Consider the following 26,187-nt stretch of genomic DNA (forward strand, 5'->3'; position numbering starts at 1 on the left):
ATGGTGATATTGATCATCTCGTAGTTAAAAGTTAAAACTCTCTTATATATGCACTTGTTCCCATGTCAAAATTAATACACCAGTTAGTTATGTTACATGTCATAATTAACTCATAATTGTATTTGTAAAGATTGGCTAAAAGTAATTAATTTCGAGTTAACAATGGCCACAATTTTATATCTAATTCATAATATGTAATGCAATACGCCATGTACATGACTTGTCATATGTATGTACCCCAACAAGCTAAAATGTTAGTGCATCTCGTTCATCATAACTGTTTGTATAATTGTATATATGCACCTAATTAAGGTTGAAGCCACGTGAAAATCCAAATGGGGGCTAAATCTAATAATATATGTTTATCACATCGACCTAGCGATGTGCAAATGGCCTGATCCGACCCGACCAGCGAAAACCTGGCCCGACCCGCAAGTACATGAAAATTGACCCGGTCCGTGATGGTTCGGTTCTGGTCGAGTCGCTGGCGGGTCACGGGTTTCATTCAACTTTTTTCGATTTTTGACTTGACCCGGCCGGCCCAGCCCGACCCACGCAACCCGTGACCCGAAAAAACAAAAGCTGGAACCGTGACCCGCCCCGTTATCCCTTCGGGCGGGTTAGTTTGGGACGGTTCCGGGTCAGGTCACTGGTTTCGGTTTTTTTTCTCATCCCTACATCGACCTTGTTATATACCAAGGATCAAATTTACGTTATTTTGTTATAAATAGTCTAATATTTCAGATTCCTAAATTTTTGTGGAAATTTATAGACGATATCTTCCTGTGTTATAAATTAAGTTCATTTACATATAATCATAGCCGTCAATTCGTAACTTTTGACTCGACGCGAAAACATGATTTTTGAATTTTAACTCGTGATTCAAAACGTGACTCAACTCGTAAAAGTCAAGACATTTTTAAATACTATATAATATATATATATATATATATATATATATATATATCACGTCTTTATAAACAAAAGATAAGTTTATTATCTTAATAGAATTACCAAAATATTGCCTATCGATAGTTTTGAGTCATAAATTTACAATTTATCTTCAAATTCGTAATAAAAAGATTAAAACTCTATAGATTACATGCAAACTAATGTATCAATAAATATAACATACATTATATATAACAATAGTATCAAACTACAATCATTATGAGTTTGCGACTCGTGATTCAGTCCAAGTTCTATAGTGACTAGTAAGAGTCTGGACAAAAACGAGTCACCTAGCGAGTCGATTCATTTTTGGTGTAAATCGACTTGACTCGTAACTGGTAAGAGTTTAACAACTATGCATATAATCATCATGCATTTCATCTAATGTCTTAACAGTTTAAATATGCCACTCATTAGTAAGACCTAGGTACCTTTGTACCTAGGTATCTTTTTTTTCTTGAGTAAGTTGCAAGATTCATCCTTGTGGTTTTTTCATTTTTGTAATTTACATCCCTACTTGAGAATTTTAGTGTAATCAGTCCAAATTATTCAATTTTATTGTGAATTACATCCATATGGTTTGTTTTTTTTTCATGGTTAGGGATGTAACTAACAACAAGCTTAGTAGTTTGGACCTATTTTACTAAATTTCATGAGTTGACATGTAAACCACAAATATAAACAAACCACGAGGACGAATGTCACGATTAACTTTTTTTTTTTAACAGTAGAAATAAATATTTACAAATCTAGCTTACAACACTTACATAACTAGATAACACGTAACTTTAAATGTTAAGACCACAAAATGATTGAAGAAAACATGTGTTAATTACAGTTTCTGTATCTTAGGTATCATACTAAGGTTCGAATTTACTTCTTACATTTATGTTACTAGAGTAAAAAAAAAAAAATAGGAATATATGAGGTATTTTCAGAAACCTTAGGTTTTATTTCGAGTATTATGATAGTTAAATATAGGAGTAGTGCCGTCTCGAAAAAGTATATAAGTTTTGAGGTCTAGCTCCAAAATAAAAAGTAGCCCCCTCTAAAAGTTATAGAATTTTATGAAACGATAAATGTTTTTGACATTATCTATATAATTATTAAAAAAGTAGTAATCCAAGCTTTTTAAAGACATCTTCAAAACTAAACCTATACTAAAAAGTTGTCACATAGGATTTAACCTAATTATTAAAAAAGTAGTAATACAAGCTTTTTAAAGACATCTTCAAAACTAAACCTATACTAAAAAGTTGCCACATAGGATTTTACCTACATGGCATCTCTATGATTTTTTTACAATATTTATATATCTTTAATCAAATTAAATATTAAATACAAGAGTAACTTATTACTTTAAAGTTAAATACAACAAATATTAAATAAATAAATGAAACTATATAATATAAAATTAACAATGGAAATCCTGTTAATTTAAAAAAAGAAAAAAAAAAGCATCGTACGTGTATGGGGAAAAAATGCAATCTTGGAAGTTATATCATGAAATCTCAAGATTATAGAGAATTATATATTTCAAGTTTTAGTAGTTGATATTGTTTACAAATTGCATTAATATAAAAACTATATATTTGTTTCTCAAATTTGTATATATTATTTTGAATGCTACAAGAACGAGCAACACCCCATGGAATTGTAGCTAAAGTATTTAAGATCAATCTAAACCAATAATTTGAAACTCTTTCGTGACATAGTTTTATTATACATTATAAATATAATTGTATAACCATAAAATATAATTGCATAACCATAAGTTTATTGAGTATGTTGCCTTTTGTTGATAATATTATTGATCTTTTATATTATGAGTAACGAGTGAGAATGACTTGATATGATTTGAAACTTCATGTTAACTAGCTTTATCACTATTTGTGATTTGCAAGTGATAGTTGTTTACCAATCCTAGGATGGAGCCACAAAGAAAAAAAATCGGAATACAAGTAATTGTCGTTAATTTTTTTTTTTTTTATCTTATGAATTGTGTATAGTTTAGAAATATCTACCAAATGGTTATGTATAATATGGTGATATAACAATAAAAACAACAAAACATCATGAACCAATCAAGAATGCATGTATATCTGAACTTTTATTTTTAAGTATTTTTGGACACTAATTATAACAGCTCGCGTATCGCGCGAGTAAAATACCTAGGGTTAAAACAGTAAGAATCCTGATCTTCTAAAGCCTTCTTTCAGCTTAATGCTAACTTTAAAAATTGCCACATAGGATTTTGTCTTACGTGGCATCTTCATAATTTTTTTACTATATTTATCTTAATCTAAATACATTACTAAATTTTAAATATATAGAAACTATATACATACAATATTTAAAAAATAAGTTACATACGTAAATAAAAAAAAAGAAGCACCCTTTGTATGAAAATTTAGATCTACTAGATCTAAATTTGGTAAACATATTTGACAAACTGTTTATGGATTGTGATCATTCACATACTTGCTATATACAACGTAAAATTGATTTCCACAAGATAAATCTGTAGATTAACTATTTACTAATGCATAAACTAACTTTTTTAACTAGCCGCGCATCGCGCGGGGTAAAATACCTAGTAATATATATATACATTTTAGGAGGCTCTCTTCTATAGTAAATTTTGAGGTTTTTAAATTTGGTCACCACTTTTTGATTTTCTATATTTTCAACCAGAAAATTATAGTTTTTTTTTATGTTTGTCATTTTATTTTTAACTATTAAGGTTTGTAATTTTAACCAACAAGTTTTTGGGTTTTTCAACTTGGCCACCAATTTTATTTTTTATTTTACTTTTTATTCTTGATATAAAGTTTTAGGTTTCTCAGTTTTACCATCAAACTCTTAGAACTTTTCAACTTTGGCCACATTTTTTTCTTTTACTTTCTACTGTTTATAGTTAATCGTAGGTGTTTTTAACTTTTACCACCAAGTTTTTAGGTAATGCTAGATATATGTTTGCACGATGCGGTGACGATAGTGGTAGTGGTGGTGGTGCAGTGATGGTAGCAACGACGACTGATGTAAGTTAATAATGTAAAGTTAATTGATGTTAAAGATTGATAATAGTGTAACTATTTAAGAGTAGATTTACACCTTTTAAATAGGCTTTTACCCTACTTTTTCTTTTATGTGTTGTACCTTTTTAGATTTATGATATGCTTTTGTAATAAACCTACAACGTTTATATGAATCAACCACCTTATACACATTACAAATTTTAAATAGAGTTAATTACTAAAATGGTACCTAACGTTTGCGCCATATTACTGGTTTCATACATTTCCTTTCGAAATTACGCTGATCATACCTAACGTACGTATGCGAATCTCCACTCAGACCATACTGGAGGCTAACGCCATCACGTAGCCGTTAAAAACCCCTCCATGTGACTTGCACGTGAGGGGCAAATATGTAATATCGCGATTCTTAATTGCTTAAATGGTACCTAACGTTTGCACAATACTCTAGCACTATTAATTGTTGATTGAACAAGATTTATATTAGCACCATCATCATTATCATCATCTTTAGCACATATCAAAAGTTTGGATCTTTAAAGTGCAAGAATATTCTTTTTTGCTCAAAAATTGGGTTTAGCACTTGGTAGAGGTTTTGGTAAGTAATTTCTAACTCAAAATCATCATTTAATGTTATTAATCTTGTTTTTGGTCAACCCTAAGTAGCTTTGAGATAAAAATGGATTCTTAGAGCCAAATTAGGGTTTCGGGTGGATTTGGGTATAAATTGGTCTTGGATTGTGAAATAAAAGAGTTTTTGATGATAGGTTTTGTCCAAAATGTGTTGATAACATGATTGGTGACTTCCATATGGTCCCAAAATGGCCAAAACGATTTTTGGGTCGAATTAGGGTTTCTTAGGGTTTTGATTTGGGTCAAAAACGAATTTAGACAAGTTTTGATGTTATATATCGAGTTTGTGTTGTGGGTTATGTTCATTTATGCTTAGAAATGAGTTTGGAAGTGTCTCCTAATTGATTTTGAGGTCAAAATGAAGCTTGAATGCATGTTGGGTCGAATTTGGTGCAGGTTTTAACGGTCGTTAGTTTTGAGGACTGATTCTGACAATAGTTCAGAACCAAGATGAACAAATTAGAACCAAGATCCGTTAGTTTTTAATGACCGTTAGTTACAATCTAGAACCAAGATGAATTAATACTAAACAAGATGAACTAGTCACAACTAAGATGAATTAATACTAAACAAGTTGAACTGATCATAACCAAACTGAACTAGTGACAACCAAGATGAACAAATCAGGACCAAGATTAACAAAATCAGAACCAAGATGAATAAAATCAGAACCAAGATGAACTAGTTAAAAACCATATGTAAAGTCTTGCCTTGGTCTAGGATGACTTGTAACGTAACGTAAGCTATAATGTGATGATTTAATGTTGATATAATAGGTTTGTGACTGTTGTGCTCCCCACTTACCCGCTTAATCACCTTCTACAAACGCTCAAGGCCAAGGTGAGTTCGTAGCCCCTTTTTCTTTATGTGATTTTGGGGTGAAAAGTGTACAACGTGTTTTCTTGGTTTGTTGATCGTTATGTGTTCGTTTGCTTTGTGAATCAAAGTTGTATGATTGTTTGGCTAGTTTATCAAGGTTATGTTTTTCGTTTGCTTTGTGAATCAAGGTTGTATGATTGTTTGGCTATGTTATCAAGGTTATGTGTTCGTTTTCTTTGTAAATCAAGGTTGTATGATTGTTTGGCTATGTTGTTAAGGTTATGTGTTCAATTGAATTGTAAATCAAGATTGTATGGTTGTTATGCGTTCGTATTAAAGTTATGGGGATCGTTTACCGGTCCAAATCAAGGTTTCATGATCATTTAATGATCTAATTATGTTCGTATCAAGGTTAAACGGATGTTATCCCGACACTTGTTTCTTATAGTCAAAACTTACGAACTCACCAACTTTATGTTGACGCATTTTAGTACACCTTTCAGGTAATCAAGTGAATCAAAGAAGTGATGGATGATTGCATTGCATGTGATAGGATTGAGCTTGGACTTTTGTGGATCCGTAATTCATTGCACCTGTTTATGGGTTCTGCCTAGGATCGTTAACCATCATTTGATCTATTTTTGTAAACTATTGTTGGTGTTGTGCTTCTTATGCATTATTTGATCCGAGATTTGTATTTGTACTTGAATTATGTATGGATTGTTCTAATCCTTGAATGCATTTAGTTTGACTCTACTTAATTTTCATGTCACGTTGAGCTTTTCTATTAATGCCCCATGTTTCCGTCTTGTTGGGGTGTTACAGTTGGCCTCCAGTATGGTCCGAGTGGAGATTTGCATATGTTGGGTATGATCAGCGTAATTTTGAAAAGAAAGGTGTGAAACCAGTAATATGGCGCAAACGTTAGGTACCATTTCAGTAATTAACTATTTTAAATATCATTAGATTTTATGGGGCAACGCCCGAATATATAATAACTAGTGAAAAACAAAGTATGACCAAAAAATATAACGATGGGGATGTTTCTAGATAAAGTTATCAAAAGATCCGGTTTGAAACCCTACGACATCTTTAAAACTATAGATAATATAATAATAATAATAATACTCAACTATTCAAGTATCAATCAACAAAGCTATTTTTTTCAACAATTATTAATCAATAAAGTATAAAATATATGTTTTCCCAAATTAATAACCATCTAATTGAAATAAAAAAATATATTTTGTTAAATATTTAAATCGAATCAAAATAGAAACAATAAAATGGACGTGTAAACAAACAGTATATAGTGTGTTGAAAAGCTAAAAAGTTATAAAACATGTCAGGTAACCAAAAGGTAATGCAATAATTTTGTAATGGTCTGTATAATATTATTTATTTAATTTGATATTGTATTTAGTCTTAATGGTTTTCCAATAAAGACTAAAGAGTATATCTAAACTACATTATAAAAGTTATATCATCTTGTTGAAATGCTAAAACAAAAAGGTTTAGAAATGACTAATGTAACCTTAATGAAACCCTCTAGTTTTACTACTTTTAAGAAATTACCTATTTGCCCTTAATAAAAGTTATATCATCTTGTTGAAATGCTAAAACAAAAAGGTTTAGAAATGACTAATGTAACCTTAATGAAACCCTCTAGTTTTACTACTTTTAAGAAATTACCTATTTGCCCTTAATAAACTAACTTTACTTCTTAAATTCTTACTTTCTAAAATATTTTTTGCTACCACCTTTCAACGTCGCCAACACTGTCGCCGCCATCACTACCAGTATCCGCAACCATCAAACCGTCGTTGCTGCCACTGTCACTGCTTTGTGGTGGTACCGTGCTAGTATATGTATAAGAGAATGATTAATGTGTTTAATATGTATACCTAAAGATAGACCTAAAAGAAAGATAAACTTATGTGACAAGATCAATGATAGAAATGATGAAAGAAAACTAGTAGAAAATATGTGTTTATGTAATGTATTGGGTAGGTCTACTTTTTGACATATGAAATTATAAATTTAATGCATATACCCAAGTTTAGGTATGGAACCCCTCACGTAACAATATTTTAATATTTGTTGTATAATTAATAAATCACATGCCCCCCATGTTTATGGTTTAAAAAAAATGTATGTGAAGGGTTCCATACCTAGCTAAGCTTGGGTATGAGACAATCTTATACTATCTTCTATTACTCTTTTGATACAAACTTTTGATATAAACTTTTGAATTTTAACGGATGGTACCTAAAGTAAAGGACACGGATGGTACATAAAGTATACCACAAATTACTCTTTTAATACAAACTTTTGAATTTTCACTCAGACCATACCTAAACTTGTAATTTTCAATAGTGATCATACCTAAAGTGTCACTTTTTCACTCGGGTTATACCTATCAATAACGGCCATCTATTTGGCCGTTAAGTCAAGCCACGTGTCGTGCACGTGAGGTATCAAACACGTAATTTTATGTATACTTCAAGTATATCCAAGTAATTAACCTTAAAAATAATTATTAAGAATTTTAAAGTTTTATTTATATTAATTTATTAACTTGGGTAGATTTGACATTTCGTATGAAAAAATTATTTATATATTTTTATATTTTTGTACTACTTTTTGAATAAATTTTCATTAAATATATACAAATAAGTTGTAGAAATGAAAAAACAAAAAAATAAAACATTCTCATTATTCTTGCTCTTGTTTCATCAATTTAATAAATAATAATAATAATTATAATAATAATAGTAATAATAACAATATATTACTATATTGATGAAACAAGAGTGATAATAATAAGGATGTTTTCATTTTATTTATTTTTTTCTTTTATTTTTACAACTTATTTGTATGTATTTAATGACAATTTATTCATAAAATAATACACAAATATAAAAAAGATATATAATTTTCCTATACGAAATGTCATATCATACCCAACTTGATAATTTTTTTATTTATGTTTTTTTGAGTGGCGGGTCAGAAGGTCGTTCCATCGAGCTGAGCAGTGACATCCAAATGGGCAGTGTGCTCAGGGTTCGAGGCGCCTTACACCGCTGGTACCCCCAAAGGGAGCCCATTTTACGTTAAAGACTTTATAATTTTTAGTGGTTAGTTTTAAAATAAATTACACCAATGATACCTGACATATAAATAAAATTACGTGTTTGATACCTCACGTGCAAGGCATGTTGCTTGACTTAACGACCAAATAGACGGTTGTTAATTATAGATATGATCTGAGTGGAAAAGTGGAACCTTGGTATAATCAGTGTGGAAAAGCACAAGTTTAGGTATAGTCTGAGTGAAAATTCAAAAGTTCGTATCAAAAGAGTAATTTGAGGTATACTTTATGTAGTTATGTAATTTACTCTATAAGATATGTGATAGGTCCTTAGAGGCTCCCTAATGGACACCACAAATCCACCTAAGACTAGTCCCTATCAGCGCCACATCAGCAAAAAACACTCCAAGGACTAATCCCCTCAAAATGCACCCAATGGACTCATCCACCAAAGACTAGTCTTGGACCCACCAATTATTTAATTCTACCCATTTATCCAAACTTTACACTTTTAACCCTCTAAACTATTAATAAAATACATTTTTAGTCCATTAACACAAATTATTAACAAAACACACAAGTTCATTAGAAATAAAAATACAAATACATTTAGAACATAAAAAAAAAACAAATTACAATAAAATAAAGCAAACAACCTAAAAATGAAAAAAAAACACAACAACATTTTTATTTTTTTAAATTAAACCTAAACTAATTGGGACCGAAAAGGAAGTCTTTGTACTCCGCCATGAGTTTCTTTTTGGCTTCCTTGATATAATTCTTCTCCTCATCATCACATTCTGTTTTGTCCATGAAAGAAAGAGCAGTATACATGGTGCGCTTCCTTTTTTCCTCACGAATGACAGCCAAAGACATTTGTTGTTCATCCAACACCGCCTCCTTTTTACACCCAAGTCGGTCGAGTCGGGCGGCTAGGTCGGAAGCTGAAGAACGAGCAGACCCCGCATCGGAAGAAGCAGATGTTCGTGATGCCTTTGACTTAGTAGGGGGGCGCGTATAAGTATCCTGGCCGAAGAAGTCATTATCACCAAGGTCCACCGGCGCGAATTGGGTCCCCTCCTCCTCCTCATCTTCACTATCAACAACATTAAGAACATTTTTCCTATTATGCAAGCTTCGGCCCAGAACATCATGACCGGATGGAGCGAAGAACTTTGGCTTATCTTTCACAAGCAACCAACAATCGTACATGGTAAACTGAGTTTTGGTTTGAGTAAAGTACTCTGATCGCGCTTCCTCCATTACTTGGGCATCGTTCTCACCACTGCATCGATGACCATCATAGCCTTTCCAGATTGCGTTGAACTTTGACACATTTGTTCTGATCTTTCTCCACTTGCCACTTATCTGATTGTGGTTTCTTGTGTTGTTGGGGAATCTTGCATTGTACTTATCTATGATTTTCCCCCAAAAAGAATCAACAGATTGGTCTTTGTCGACGTATGGATCTTCTGTAGCATCGATCCAACACTCAGTGAGAACTTTTATCTCAAGCTCGGTCCAATTTGACGAGTTTGCTGCAGGTTCTTTTGGTTGTTTGCTTTTCTTGGTGTGTTTGGACATGCTTTTGACCCGACCCTTTTTTAGTTGTGCTTCAGAAATGGATTGGGGGGTGGGAACAGATTCCGGCATGGGAGCAGATTCGTGTGTGGGGGTGGGGTTACATGGTGGTGTGGGAAACGAGTGTTGATCGGGTTGTTGAAATTGTGTAGCTGACGACGACCCCCCATGGTAGAAATTAGGGGGTTGTGCAGCGGCAAGTGAAGCATAATAAGCTGCCATGAATTGAGCATAACGGGGGTCATTTGGTGGGGGGATGAAGGGTGTTTGTGGTGGCTGGTTAGAGTACGATTGATTAAAATCGTTCTCGGCGTTGCTCCAGAAGTCGTTTTCTTTTTGGTAGTTGAAGTTTGACATGATTTTCTGCTTAAAATGGTTTTATATGTGTGACTATATCTAAATAATGCAAGTGTGGTGTGTTCTAGTGCTTATGGAGGTGTACATATAGGCTTTTTCAAAAACTAGTCGTTAAAGGACTAAAAGTGTAAAGTTTTTGAACTGCAGGTGGTCAAAGAAAACGCTACAGGGACCTGTTTTGCCAACTTTTGAAAGTTCAAATTTTTTGTCTTCTTCCTTAATTTAGCCGTTGCATTAAAAAAAAAAAAGGATTAAACAAGCCGTTGCATTCGTCCCTGCAGGAACGAAACACCCGGATTAGTCCCCCGAACAAACCAGGGACAAGTCCCACCGTCGTCCAAGGATGTCGAACGAGCGAAAGAACGAGTCCATCAGGGAGCCTCTTAAGATGATTTGGCTTTTTTGTAAAGTTTGCCAATAAAAAGATTATTAAAATAAGAATAACCGTATCTAGAATCTAGATATATTCCTTGACTTTCGAACAAATCAAGAATAGATATCAAACTTGTCAATCAAAATATTATGCTTCGTCATTCAATAATTGATATATTTCTATAATTTGTATATAATGCCGGCCAATCCAAACAAACTGATAAGGACAGACGTGGTAAGTCGTTCAAAACTTTGACACACAAGTAAATACCTAACGTCCTAACTGTTTCACGTAATAAGGACAGACGTGGTAAGTCGTTCAAATATTAATTAACAAAGACTTTCAAAGTAAATAATGTAACGTTTCAGTACCTCATCCAAATTAAAAATTTTAACCAGTACATCTATACCTACTTATAAAAATTATAGCCCTTTTAATTTTAAAAATGTTTAAGTTACATTAGACGATATGACAGAAATACCCCTCTTTTTATTTTAATTACCCTTTTTTATCCACTAATTTAAATATTTAATTATCACCATCAATATACCTAAAATACCTTTAATGAAATAAATTATACCACCAATCTTTAAATTTTTAAAATAACTACACTAAACATAATTATATCAATTAAATTTACATGAACAACCTATACTACTCGTCGTTACTATCACCAGTCGTCACCACCCATTACCACCGCATTGTCGTCGTCACCGTCGCATTGCGCGGACACCATACTGTTAACATCATTTTTGTTAGATAATGTTAGTCTCACAAACTATAAAATTCATGAGGGCTTTTTGGCATGTGTAAAAATTGATGTAAATGAGTTTGTGAGAGCAACATAATCTAACATAAATAATGTTAACATCATATAATATTTTCCCTATATATTATACTCATATTAAAGATAAAAGATGAACAATCATTAAGAATAATTTAGCTTTTGTAGACTGATTATAGATATTTAAGCAATATATCTATATTCTTTTGGAATGAAATCCTTTTTTTTTTTTTTACCAATTTATAGTGAATTAGTGAAATGAAGTGCGTGTGAGAGGTTCTAGAGCAGAAATATACATATTTAGTCAATTTATAGTTTTTTTTTTTTTATGTTGATTATTAGTTTAATTTAATGTGTAACGGAGAGATGTACGCTCTGTGTTAATTTATCTATATTGTTTTTTTTTTTGCATATAAACATGGTATCCAGCTTACCAAAATTTTTTGAAAATAGTGTGTAATTTTTTTATTTATTTTTTTTGGAAACATTTTCAGCATCAACAATTAAAACAACTAAAATAAATCTAGATTTAAAACAACATTAATGCAAATTTTCCATGATGACAAAGCCACGATTGGGTTTGATTACTTGTGATGCACTTGTATCAAATTGACCCTTTCTTTTTCAACATGGGCCGATCCTGCCACCAATCCTTGGGCCACATCTTGGACTGAGATATCTGGGCTGCCAGTGCAAGTACTTCTAACAAATATAATGTTTCCCTTTCAAACAATTTAATCATACTTCCTTATTTGACTTTTCTATCTCGTCTTCCAAGCTTCATGTCATTTCCAAAACTAGGGTTATTAATCGTTATTCTTGAACTACAATTGCAAATCTAGCGTGCGTACATGTGAAAAAATGATGATAATCCATAGCCTTCATGTAAAAGAATTTACTAAAATTCAAAAACTTTTTAGTTAATTAGCTAAAGCTAGCGAAACCAAGTTATTAATCTTGATTTATGTTTTAACCAATATATAGTTTTATAATTGCACCTTTCACTATAGCTTAGTAAATCAACAAACAGAAAAAAAAAAAAAAAGGAAAATAGGTGCGTACTTAAATTGTATCCCTTTGAAGTACATTGTATTTCTGGGAAAAAGATTTATATGTGCCAACATTTATACAAGTATAGAAAGTTTAATTTCACCATGAGACTTTTTAGGACATGTACGACCAAATATTAGGTGTGTTGTCACAAAATAAATACTCGTTGAATGTTCTTGTATTATGAGTATACTTCTAATCAAACACATAAAACATCGCCACACAGGAATGGAACATAACCATTAGCATCTATACATTTTATAGCAGTCACTAATTTAGTTATGAATGCTAATCGGATAACAACGAGGGTATTTATACTGATATATACAAGTTATATTGAACCTTCTATGAACCCTTGTAATCAACACACAATACATTTTATAGAAGTGTTTAATCTTTGTATTCCATAAAGTCAACTGTTTATGCGCATGCTAATCAAGAAGTTTTACTTGAATTGTTCATATATATTGTAGTTAGTTCTTTCGGCTCTTCTTCTTCTTTTTCCTCTTCTTCTTCTTCTTCTTCTTCATCTTGGACTTTATTATTTTTTTCAAAAAGCGAAAATTCTGATACGATAATAGCGACTATCATCACAATACCCATGAATATGAATAATCCGATAAAACTTTGAACATCTAGACTTTGTGGAAGAGCACGACTAGGTTGTGATTTATCAAGAGTGGATAATCCAAGATACCTTCTCTTCATATCCATCATAGTTTTACTTTCAGTAACATTGATGACCGCCTCAGAGAAGATCTGTAACAAAGGTGATCCACGGGCGAATGCCTGAGACCAATATTTAACACATGAAGTTAACTTGGGCCTTTATTCCATGACGTGCACAAGATTTTGAAATGTTTTTGGATTACTCTTGAGTGTTTGTTGTTTCAAGAGTAATTTGTAAACACGATGAACCCGGAGGTGTCAAATGATGATTATTTCAAAAGGCCTAAGGCTGAATTTCCCAATCTTGAATAATTCCTATGTGATTTACTCTCTTTTTTAAGACTGAAATGTTTACAAATTATTCATTTATTCTCTTGACAATACCTAAACTACTAACACTATACATAAGGCTAATCCAAAAAGTTTTAGATCCGAAGCACTCAACATGATTGCACAAACATCCTGAATAGGAGAGAAGCGAAAGGGACTCACAAATGCAATTCCAGATTCCTGATTTATGGGTCCGTGTTTCATGTAGTCAGACCCATACTTAGAAAGGAAAAGATCAATGTATGGGAGCTCATCAAATACGGCATTTACACTACCATCGGATAGTGCATTTTTGAAATCTTCATAGCTATTGAGCGATCGTAGATTGTGTCCAGAACAATTGTATTGTTCGATAATAAGATCTTTAATAAAAGATCCGCCTTGGTATCCTACGTTTTCAAAGCTTGAAGGTAATTTGGGACGTAGTTGATCTAGTGTCAACCATGAGGATAAAGTAGCTGTAAAAATTTGAACTACTATAAATATCATACAAAACATCATAACTAGAACCACCTTAGAGCATCTGTTGCGTATTTTTCCTGCAAAATGAATGAAGATATAACTCTCTTAAATATTGTTTGCTTTTTCTAGTATGTTCCTAACATTCAAAGTAAATACTTAAGCAAAAAGAAGAAAATCATTCGAAAGAATCATATGTAATGAGACTAATATAAGGAACATTTAAATGAGGTATTAAACTATTAATGTATCTTCATATCCTTACCTTCATGGAAGAAGAACGCTGAAATAGGAAACCATATGACCATGATGAGTTGTCTATAGAACGGGCCAACAAATTTAGGGTTCTTAGCTCGGTATTCTAAAATGGCAAGCGTGATTCCAATTAAGATATATGCGCTAATTAGTGATTCCCATAGTCTTTTGGTAAATGGTCTTAAGAAGGTCCACAAGGTTTGGTTCCATTCATGTGTAGCATGCACAAGCATATAAACTTCTGCGCTTAGATATGGAGTCGTAAATGAAACGTATTGAGCTCTATTTCCCCGTATAGTAACATCACCAGCGACCGCCTCACATGTCTACAAGATAGTAACTAATTGATTAATCATGCTATAATATTATTGCTTATAATAAGTTTTATTGTATCACATAATTCTTAATTAAATACGAAATTTCAAATACATTTTATTCAATTAATACCCGGTTTTCAATGTGCTTTAGGAGTTCATCATAGGTGCCATTCATCTGTCCCGTGTCATTGACGAAGGGTTTGAAAATCGGTTGAACGTTAAAGGGTAATTTCTGCAATGCGTAACAAAATATTGCTATGGAAAATCCTCCTTCGACCTCATTATGCTCGTTGACTTTAACAAATTCAGTAAAGCCCGTCTTTTTTGGTACCCACACAACTAATGTTCTGCATGGACTCTTCCCTTGTTTTTTAATGTTCCAGTTGGGCCCTATAATGTCTTCAACATGAAGTCGTATATCAAAACGGTCTAAAATTAGTACTAAATAGGTAATTAAAGAAATAGTAAGGCTTGGAACAAATATCATGACCAAAAATGAATCATACAACATATTGGCTAAAATGTAACATATAAATACCTGCACACACATCTCCACGTCCATTACTATTAACTCGCTCCTGGACAGAGCGTCTTCGATGGCTGAATTTATATCGGGCCGAGGCCTTTACTGACACACATAGCAAGACTATGAAGAACACCAGGAAATTGAAACGACCTTGGTGCTGCATATTTATTTAGGTGGTAATATCAGCAAGAATGTCAATATAGATAAATTGAATGAGTGGTATATGGTATATATATATATATATATATAGTGCGAAATAGGTTGACTTGGTACAAGTGATATATAGATTCGAGAGAAGTAACATATTAATTTGTTGCTAGTCTTAATTGTCAATTAGAATCATATATATTACAAAAGAATATACTTATTATTTATTGATTTGTAAATGTTTTCCATACCTTGCAAGTTATCTTATTTCAGCAAGGGAGATATAGACCGCTTCAAGTGAATTCGATTTCCTTGAAATTTCTTCAGCATGAAAAAAAAGGGGAGAAATAAGTAACATCAACTTCCTGTCTTTTACGAGTTACGGGTTTCAAAACCGTCTACTGTATGTAGAAGTTAAAATATAGACAGTTTTATCTCTATTTAAAATGAAAAGACTGATTTTCGGTTTTATTTAAAGTTGGATAAGGACCTTGTAAAGAGTAAAGATTGTAACCTTTAATTAAAAAAAAAAGGTTTGCTAAATACAGTCCTTAGATTGTGTTTAAGGTGCATAAATTATTTGTATATTTATCATGAAAATCAGGAATGGACTTTTAATATAGAAGGTACAAATTGTTTTATGCAATTAGTATTTCCAAAAAAATAAAAATAAAAAATGGTTGTATAATGTTTGTATAACGTTTTAAGATTTGGTGCAACTTTTAATGGTCAGTTAGAGTCATATTGTCATACAATATATACCTATTAATTAATCTATAATCTACATTATTGATTTGTTAATGTTATCAATACTTTGCAAGTTGTCTTATTTTAGAAAGGAAGACATTAATCGTTTCAACTGAGAGTTTTCCCAGAAATTTCCTCAATGTTTGAAATATGAAGAGTATATATTAACTTCTGACTATCTAGTTATATCACTGAATTTTTCTTTGCCATTCAAGAAAATTCAATATTTTCACAATTGTCATGGAACAAGTGTCCGCATCATACAATAGCTTCATGTGTGGATATATTGGTGGCAAATACTTTCCGATTTTGATATAATCTTTATTTATTTATTATTATTATTCATATGTATTATTTTTGAATGGCTTGTGATAGAATCTAGCTAAGGAGTGATAGAAGCCAAACCAAAGAAAAGCAATAAACAAAGAAAAGATTTCATTTATAATTTTTTGTGTATATACAGTTATGCACCTAAGGTCGAAGCCATGAAAATCCAAATGGGAATAAAATTATCACATAAGCCTGTATGTAATGCTAAGAAATATAAGAAAGATATAGATCATAAAGTTCACTAACATATATTAGAAATAATACATACATGTGCAATGAGTGTTTGAAATATCTAAATTTTATGTAAATCAAATGAAAATGAATGTGAATAGTAACTTTATTATTTTGAGATTGAACATCTATATATATCTATATAAAAACTGAGTTTATTAAATTAGTTTCGAAACTAACCATCTCACTTCATAATTTCATAATAACTAATGAATTGAATTTGTTAATCCCTCTACTGTTGATTATATGTGTTAATTTTGAAGGTTAATTTTTAAAGGTCGGTTTAATGTGGAGTTTTAAAGCTCTCTTCATAATGAATTAAGACTTTTGGGTTGCCAAGAAATATATATATATATTGAAGTTGATATATATATATATATACTAGAGTGAAGACCCGTGCGATGCACGGTTTGAATTTTATATTTTTATCAAACGCTATATTAACGAATGTGGTTTCCTCTTATAAATACAAATATAAAACTTGGAAGGGGCTGTCTTGGAACGGTATATTTACTCAGTCCATCGCACCCTAAACGGTTTAAAATCAAACTACAATTACCAGGTAGTCAAATAAAGGGGTTGTCTTGGAACTGTTAAAACTATTGGTGCTAATATGATCACAGCAGTGGATTTATTCGCTTATGATTTCCAGTATCGTCAATGCATCCCAACTTGGAAAACTTGTCAATATTATCATCAAATCATAAAATACAATTATATTCAATCCTAACACACAACTAAATTACAGTACTCCCTTATAAGAACAATACAAAAAAGGGCATTTTCTTATGTAGTGTCCTCAGTCCAGACCCATTTTTACCCGTTACCCAACACGACCCAAACTTTCCCATTTTACAGCCTCTAACCTAAACAGTTAGCAATATAAACACATTCAACTTGTTGCCCACCCGACCCGACTCACACACTTTACATCCTCAAACCAAAACATAAGTAATAATGCAACCGTTTAAATCTGTAACACCCCAACAAGGCGGAATCATGGGGTATCACAAGAAAAGCACAGCACGACATGGAAATTATGTAGAGTAAAACTAAATGCATAAAAGGATCAAGTAAATCCATACGAACCATTCAGTAGTGCAAGTAACCGGGTCATATCTAAGCATAAACCCCAAATCGGGAATAATGAATCACGGATCCAAGAAGTCCAAGTCCATATCCAATTCTAGCATAATCAAGCAATCAATCATCCAATACATCTTTAAGCTAACCTGTTCACCTGAAAAGTGTACTAAAACGGGTCAACATAAAGTTGGTGAGTTCGTAGGGACAAGTAACAGGAAACAAGTGTGTCGGGATAACAACCGTTAACGATACACGAGGATTAGGATACCTAATCACCTTCACACAAATCAACACAAGTCAACGTTTACGTTTAATAATAACGATAACCGGCACGACTTACATGATGAACAATGCATAAAATACGTTTCCTGACACGACTTACATAATGAATAATGCGTAGTAAACCGACACGACTTACATGATGAACAATGCGTAAAAATACATTTCTATCACGACTTACATAATAAATAATGCGTAATAAACCGGCACGACTTACATATATTTCAAATGCATAATATCACGGCACGACTTACATATATTTCAAATGCGTAATATCAACGTTACGTTACAACTAAGCATTCATATTCAATATACCTGTTAAACAACATCGTTAACAACAAAATTATGCCACAAATCGTGGGCTTATCGTTATGCCACCAACATGGACTTAATCGTTATCACAATCACAAATCTATAATACGTTCAAGGGGGAAAATGTTATCATGCGAGATCCTATGTCCCGATCCTTATCAAAACGTTTTCCATCAATCAATAACACAATGCACATACACTTCTTACGATTCTAATTTCAAGGAATCATTGATGCTTATATATAGGGTCACCCGCAGCCTTCCCACCACATCTCCTATTCGTTGAAAGTATAACCGTCTTCCATGTATGTACAACTACCCAAACCACAACCAGTATTCATAAACGGAAGCATAATTAACCGAGCAACAAGTCAATACGTTAATCAAACAATCAATCAATCGATTAAACAACAATAACAAACACGTACACTTTTCAGCCCGAATCTCAATTAAGTAGGGAGGGTTTACGAAACTCACCTTGATCGACAAGACTCAAGTTAAGAATGATCACAAGCGTACAATATTTGTCACACGTTCACAACCTATAGTCATACATATATGCATATCAATACACGTTCATAATTTCATTCTTCGGGATTCGTTCGATCATGAGAATCAAAATGATGTTTGTTGGACGGATATGAGATTTGGGGAATGTTAGGAATTGACTATGACATGGATTAAACGAGTTAAAGACATAGAGAAAGAAAACGGGCAACAACATGGGTAAGAATGGTTTGACTAAAAAGTCAAAATTGACCAACAACATCCAAACCCTAATTAGACACTTGAAACCGGTTTGTAATGCTTCAAAACTGAATTTTATGCTTTATTGGACATGAAATTACATCAATGAACATAACCCACTTCAAAAGTTTAACCCATGACTCACAAAATCATCAAAACCCGTTTTTGACCCATGTTGACCTCACAAAACCCTAATTCGACCTAGACCTCGATTTGAAGAATGTCAAGACATGTTTTGAGCATAATTTGACATAAGTAATGTGTATGAGACTAAACCATACTTTAAAAGTCGTTCCATAACTTCAATTAAACCTCAAATCTGATTTTGACCTAAATTATCCAAGTTGCCAACCCTAAAATCGACCCATTAAGCTTTTGAACCAAAATTTGACTAAGCGTTGTTTAGGTTAGACTTGAAACATGATTATAAACATAAAATGGTGGATTTGAGATGAGTTTTACTTACCAAAATTACTTTCAAAGAGTCAAACCCGAATTTGAGCTAGATGGAAGAATTTCTTGGACTTTGACCTTCAAATCTTTGATATGTTGTTTAGAAGATCATGTTGATTATTATTCTAGTTTTAATCTTGCTTAAATTTCCATAAATATGATAGAAATCTAGAGAGAGAGAGAGGTATGTTTGTGTGTGTGTTCATGGAACAGAATTAGAGAGAGCAAGGTAGATAAGAAATGGAGGGTGGGAGGAAATAAAATCTGAGATAAAGGGGGTGTGGGAGGCAATTTTAGATTCCAACACTTAGACTAATACTCTATGAATTAGTCTCACTCTGTCTATTTAGACTAATACTCTACGAATTAGTCTCATTCTGTCTATTTAGACTAATACTCTACGAATTAGTCTCATTCTGTCTATTAGACTATTACCCCGAGAATCACAAACACGAGTTATACACATGAATGAAGAATCCAAAAAGGAAAAGGTAGATGTTATATACATAAATAACGAAAGTCAATGGGTCCAACACCACGAGCGTTACAATTAACCACATAGTCAACGAAAGTCAAACATAGTCAAATAGGTCAAAATTCACGAATGTTACAAATTCCATTGACCTATAGAACCAATTTACCCATCTTACAACCTCTAGACTAAATATCAAAAAAATAAATATAAATGAACCCATTTCAACCCATTGACCAAACTCAACCAAAAAATTTTCTAATTTACCACCTCTAACCTATACTTTATTTGAAAAAGGAAAACCTGGATATTAAAAACGTGTTGATTATTATTTTCATTAGAAGTCAACCAATGATATATATCTAACACGTGTTGATCATTTTCTTCCGTTAAATTATTTATCCCTCTCAATGGGAAACAAAAGCTTCGATTGGAGTTGAAACCTGTTGCACGATCAGATAAATAAATTAGAGTTATAGCTAATTAAACGATAACTGAAGACAATAAGATTCCTCGAGCCAATTTGTTTTGTAATGAAAAGGATAACGTGAAAAGAGAGATATATAGAGGAGTGGATGATAGTTTCTAAATACCTATCATCTTGAATTGAAGTTAATGCTTTTATATCCTCAAACACTCTCTATACTCTGAAATAAGAATATCGGTTAAAGACAAACAAATATACAAATGCATATAAATCATTATCAAAGAATATGACTAACATAATACCAAGAATTCAGAAACCACTCTTCTAGGCATTTCATCGAACTCTTAAAGTGTAACCTTACAATATGGCACAACAAAAGCATTAAAAAGAAAAAAACTCACAATTTTTAAGTACCTAAATTAGAAAAGAAGAGATGGAATAGAAACAGAGGAGTTTCAATCCAAAATTTTCATTCATTTTTCAATTTATAATAAATCAAAAAAATGGTCATAACCAAAAAGTAATGGTCATAAACCGTATTTGTTCTTCACCTTATAGAGATGGATTGAAAGAACTGATATGATAATTTTTGGAAGAGATTTTTGAGTAATAATGGTGGGAAATTGAATGGGTTAGTATGAGGGGCATCAACATTATAATTATTATTTGTTTGTATTTTTCAATTACGTAAGTGAAAGGGTGGAGGCTGAGTTTATTTTTATAAACCGATTGGAATCTTTTAGGTTGGGCTGATGAATTATAAGGGATATCAAAAGGTTATAGTTAATGACTTAAATCATTTACTTGTACTATTATTGTCATACTAATACTAAATTACCAATATCAAAATGGTTAAATTATAGATTATTAATCCTTAATACTCCTTCGTATATAAGTATTAACTAACCTCATTTAATACCCTAATAAATGAAGTGCTAAAAAACGATCAGGCCTTCAACTTTATATTATAATAGATATTTTGAAGATTATAATAATCATATGGTTTATTTTTTTTTAATTATTATATTGAGTTTCATAAGTGATTAATTATTCTCTATTAATTCTTTATAATATAATATAGATATAAAATAAAACGATATATCTCAATTACTTGACATCATATCATCACGTCATCAACTATAGATTTGTGTGTTATGATCCACATTTCTATCTCTGTATATAGTAAAGCACACCAGTTACAATAACGTCGGTTGTGGTATTGTCTTAAAAAAATATTTATAATGTTGTGTTCGTGAATAAAACAATATGCAAAAACGATAATTAATGCCCGTAACGTGGAGTTGTACGTAAACCTCCTATTATATAGTATACTGTATATGATAATCAAATTTAATTAAAATATAATATAATTGATGCAATAATTTATCTATTGCAAAAGTGTCACAAAATACTGATAATAATCTATAGGTCTCTTCCATGACTTGTAACAAATCAAGAATATTAAGCAACGCTTAAAAACTACTTGACAGTTTTATCTTAAGTAAAAAAAAAAAAGGTTTCCAATTTGGCAAATAGTATGAATTTGGTCTAAAAACAATAAAGGTGTTAACTATCTAATCCAAATCTTTATAGATTGTTATAACAAATCAAGAATAACTAAATTTATTTGTCAAGCAAAATATTATGCTTCGTCAATCAATAATTTATATAATTCTTTAATCAATTTGTATGTATGGCCGACCAATTCAAACAAACTGATAATGGAGTAAAATATAATCATCAGTTTGTCAATGCAAAACTTGACACACAAGTATGAAATATACCTAATTATTTTATGTAAGAAGGACGTAGACGATTTAAGCAAGTTAAGTAACGTTTCAGTACCCCAACAAAATCATGATAACATTTTAATTAATCATTACAGATACATGTATAAAAGATGAATTAGTCATTAGGATTAATTTAGTTCTTTGTAGACTAATAAAGAGCATGGTACCCGCGTAATGTGGTGGTGGTGGGGTAGGCAATCTAGTGGTGTATGTTAATGTAATTGTGATAGTGGAATTTTTAGAAGATAAGGGCTTAAAGTGTTAATCATTAAAATAAAGGTTTAGAGTGTAAATTAATTCATTAAGGGCAAATTTGGTATTTTATAAAAACATTTTCAATTATGGTTTTTATAAAGGGTAATATAGTAATTTTGTATGTAATTATTGTGTAACTATTATGATAATTTTTATAAATGAATATAGATATTTAAGCAAAAGTATTATATGGACTATATCTTTAAAAGGGTGACTAATGTACTTTAACTCATTTACATGGTTGCCCATCAAACTGAATTATTAATACACATCACCAACATACTTTTCTAAATTTTACATGATTCACCAATGGGTAACCTGATAACCTACATGTAAAATTTAGAAAAGTATGTTGGTAATGTATATTAATAATTCAGTTTGATGGGTAACCATGTAAATGAGCAAAAATATAATAGTCATCCAGTGACTTAACCCTCTTTAAAATGACAATATATATATATGCACTATATCTTTAGAATGTATACGAATCTTAATACCTGAATATGATGCACGGTTTGATTGCATATGTGATTTATCTTAATTAATATTTAACTAGTTTTTTTTATAGGCACAGCTCTGGAAAACATAGGGATACATAAAACTTGCATAGTATACAAAAACGATAAACGTACATTAACATAAATTTAAAAATCATAAAGTAATAAAGGTACAAAAACGTAAAAAGAAAACATAGGGATACAAAAACGATAAACGTACATTACAAAAACATACCATAAAGTAATAAAGGTAAGAATAAAAAATTCAAAGACACGCTTAGATAGTCCACGATAACATAAATTCAACAGTTTAGCGGCCGATATTTATTTTCGACAGTAATACGTAAAAAGAATCAAAATCTAGTGACAAAATTGCAAAACTTAATTAAAAAGTTTACTATACGGGGTAATATCTAAAAAGAATCAAAGTTTAATGGCAAAAATACTATATATAAACAAACCTTAATCTATAATATAACTAAAAGAGAGAGTTGGGGTACAATTGGCACCCCTAATCCTTCTCCTAGAGTCTAATCCTCTCTCCTTATTAATCCTCTAATTTTTTAATATTAATCTAAATTAATTTACACTTTTTGGTTTTTCATCACCAATTTACACTTTCACCCCAATCTAAAATAATTAATTTACACTTTTTGGTTTCCCATCATCAATTTACACTTTAACTCAATTTAAAAATAATAAACCTACATTTTTTGATTTTCCATCACCAATTTACACTTTAACCAAATTTAAAATTAATTAATTATACTTTTTGATTTTTCATCACCAATTTACACCTCAAAATAATTAATTTACAATTTTTGGTTTTCCATCACCAATTTACAATTTCACCAAATTTAAAAAATATGACCACATTAGTTCATCTTGAAGATCTTAAGCCAACACATGTTAACCTATATTTACGACTTCGTATTGTGTATGTATGGACTGTTTCGGAGTGGAACAACCCGAAGAAAATCAAAATGTTCAACATGGTATTTGTTGATGAATTTGTATGTATTTTTCAAATTATTAAGTTTACACTTTTAGAATATAAGAAACCGTAAATTTTTTATTTAACTAAAGTTGGAAAAAAAGGGTAAACTGAAATCAATATTTATATGGAGTTAATTTTCGTATGTTTTTTTTAGCTTTCGTATTAATTAAGTTGTGATATATGACTTAACTAATCTAAATATTATATATTAAATTTTGTATTTGTAACCTATATTAACTCTTAGGATTTATGCTTATATCTTTCTTTAACCTTTTAGATATAAAGTCTAAATTTGCTATGAGTAGGTTTTCTGATTACTTTAATACATTGACTTTGATTATTTTGCTTCTGTTTTGAAAGTAGCTCATTAATGGTGTATACTTAAGATTTACGATTATATCTTTCTATAAGCTTTTAGATAAAAAGTCGAATTTTGCTATGACTAAAGTTCTGATTATTTTAATATATCGACTATGATTATTTTGAATCTGTTTTGAAACTAGCTCATTAATGGTGTAATTTTTTAGCCGCTGTTATTACTTTGTATAGTTTATACTACGAATTCTCTATTTTTGAATACATGTTTCAATGAGTTAATTTCCGTTCTAATCATAAACATGCTTCTTCAACTTTTTGACTTATTTGATTCGTTTTATGTTTTATTTTTAGGGAATTTATTTTTATTTGCTATCTATTTAATATACTTTAATTCTAATTTTTTAGCTTTGATTAATATATTTTAAGATTACTCGTTCATTGGATGAGTCTGAGCACTAATTGTTATATATATAAATATAAATATAAATTCTATGTACGTTAATAAAGTTAATACATTAAAAACTAGATTATTGTCCCGCGTAATACGCGAGTTAATATATATCCTTTTTAATACTTAAATACAATTTTGTTAACTAACCTTTAATATATATTAAGACAAAACCCTTAATTCTAAATTGGAAAAATAATAACCATTTATTGAATTTCATCTTTTATTCTCCATCATTTGATCATTTTGATGACATCATCATTGACTAAAGAATTAGTCAATAACACTTTTGGTTCTCATAATTTTATATAAATAAATATGTCTTATAAATTTATTTATTTTAGAACAATAATGATATTTCGTAGTCTTTAATGTACATAACTTATAAATAAACAAAATCATTTATACAGTATATTATGATTTCATGTATACAAAGTTTATATATTTATATTTCTAATGCGGTGTAAATGATATGAATATTGGACAAAATTTCACTTAGAATGAATTGATACAAATATCATTATTACATGATTTTTTTTATATGATGTGATTGCATAAATTAAAATAACACTTTTGGTACTCCTAATTTATAAAAGTAAAAGTTATGTAGTTATTAATGTTAGTAATGATATGTATTTAATATCTCATAACTAACACAATAGTGAACTTGGGGTTTCACCTAAGGCAGCGTCGCATGGTCGCTAGCTTGAGAAAAGAAATTCCTCTACGACACTAAAGAGTTTCTGCATTTACCTTTTTTATTACACACTTATTGGAATATACAAGTTCCATGCATACTTTTTAATTTTATGGCTGACGGCATTATTTGTTAAAATTTTTCTATGATAAAGAACATGATATTATTATTGTGGTTCAAAAGTTCGTAAATATTTATTTAGATTTTAATCGTCTTCATATACTAAATTTTTTTTAATGTAAAACAATATACAAATCTTGCATATTACGCGGGTAATAAGCTAATTATTAACCAATTAAAATGTTCAATTTTATTTAATTAGTATTATCATATTTGTTAATCTAATCAAATCATAAACTATTTTTAATTTAAATATCTTGTTAACTATATGTTTTTCTTAATACATCTACATGTTGATATATGTTATAAAAATATAAAATCTACTATCTACGGTCAATGATATGCGGATATAGTTTAGAAATAACGAGATATGTCACCCGGGCGTTGCCCCGGGAGACATTATATTTGTTAACGATTTAATAAAAAATATTATTCAAGAGAGAATGTGTTATATACTTTTTGAAGAAAACATGTATTATTCAAATTATTAAAAACTGGCATTTGTCAGTTAAAAAATGAACTGTAAAAGTTTTGTGTGAAAGTGAAAGTCGTTCGCGTAAAATTTTAGTGCTAAAAGTGTAAGAGACTTAAATGTTGTGATG

At 30.8% G+C, this 26,187-nt stretch overlaps 1 protein-coding gene across 1 annotated transcript; it reads right to left on the minus strand.

Annotated features, from left to right (window-relative positions):
* Nucleotides 1–11,513: 11,513 nt before the first annotated feature.
* LOC122601076 (glutamate receptor 2.8-like) lies at nucleotides 11,514–15,396 on the minus strand. Its single transcript, XM_043773850.1, has 6 exons — nucleotides 15,246–15,396; nucleotides 14,838–15,136; nucleotides 14,401–14,716; nucleotides 13,839–14,134; nucleotides 13,375–13,466; nucleotides 11,514–11,580 (listed from the first exon to the last, which is right to left on the minus strand). Exons 1-6 carry the CDS (start codon nucleotides 15,394–15,396, stop codon nucleotides 11,514–11,516), a joined length of 1,221 nt encoding a protein of 406 aa, XP_043629785.1.
* Between the last annotated feature and the right edge of the window lie 10,791 nt (nucleotides 15,397–26,187).

Source organism: Erigeron canadensis, chromosome 5 (assembly GCF_010389155.1).
Source record: "Erigeron canadensis isolate Cc75 chromosome 5, C_canadensis_v1, whole genome shotgun sequence".
NCBI lineage: Eukaryota > Viridiplantae > Streptophyta > Magnoliopsida > Asterales > Asteraceae > Erigeron > Erigeron canadensis.

Coding starts and splice junctions, on each gene's coding strand:
- LOC122601076 (XM_043773850.1), bottom strand. CDS start 15,396: ATGCAGCACCAAGGTCGTTTCAATTTCCTGGTGTTCTTCATAGTCTTG. Junction 15,137..15,245: donor ACGTGGAGATGTGTGTGCAG/GTATTTATATGT, acceptor TACTAATTTTAG/ACCGTTTTGATATACGACTT. Junction 14,717..14,837: donor TAAAGCACATTGAAAACCGG/GTATTAATTGAA, acceptor ACTATCTTGTAG/ACATGTGAGGCGGTCGCTGG.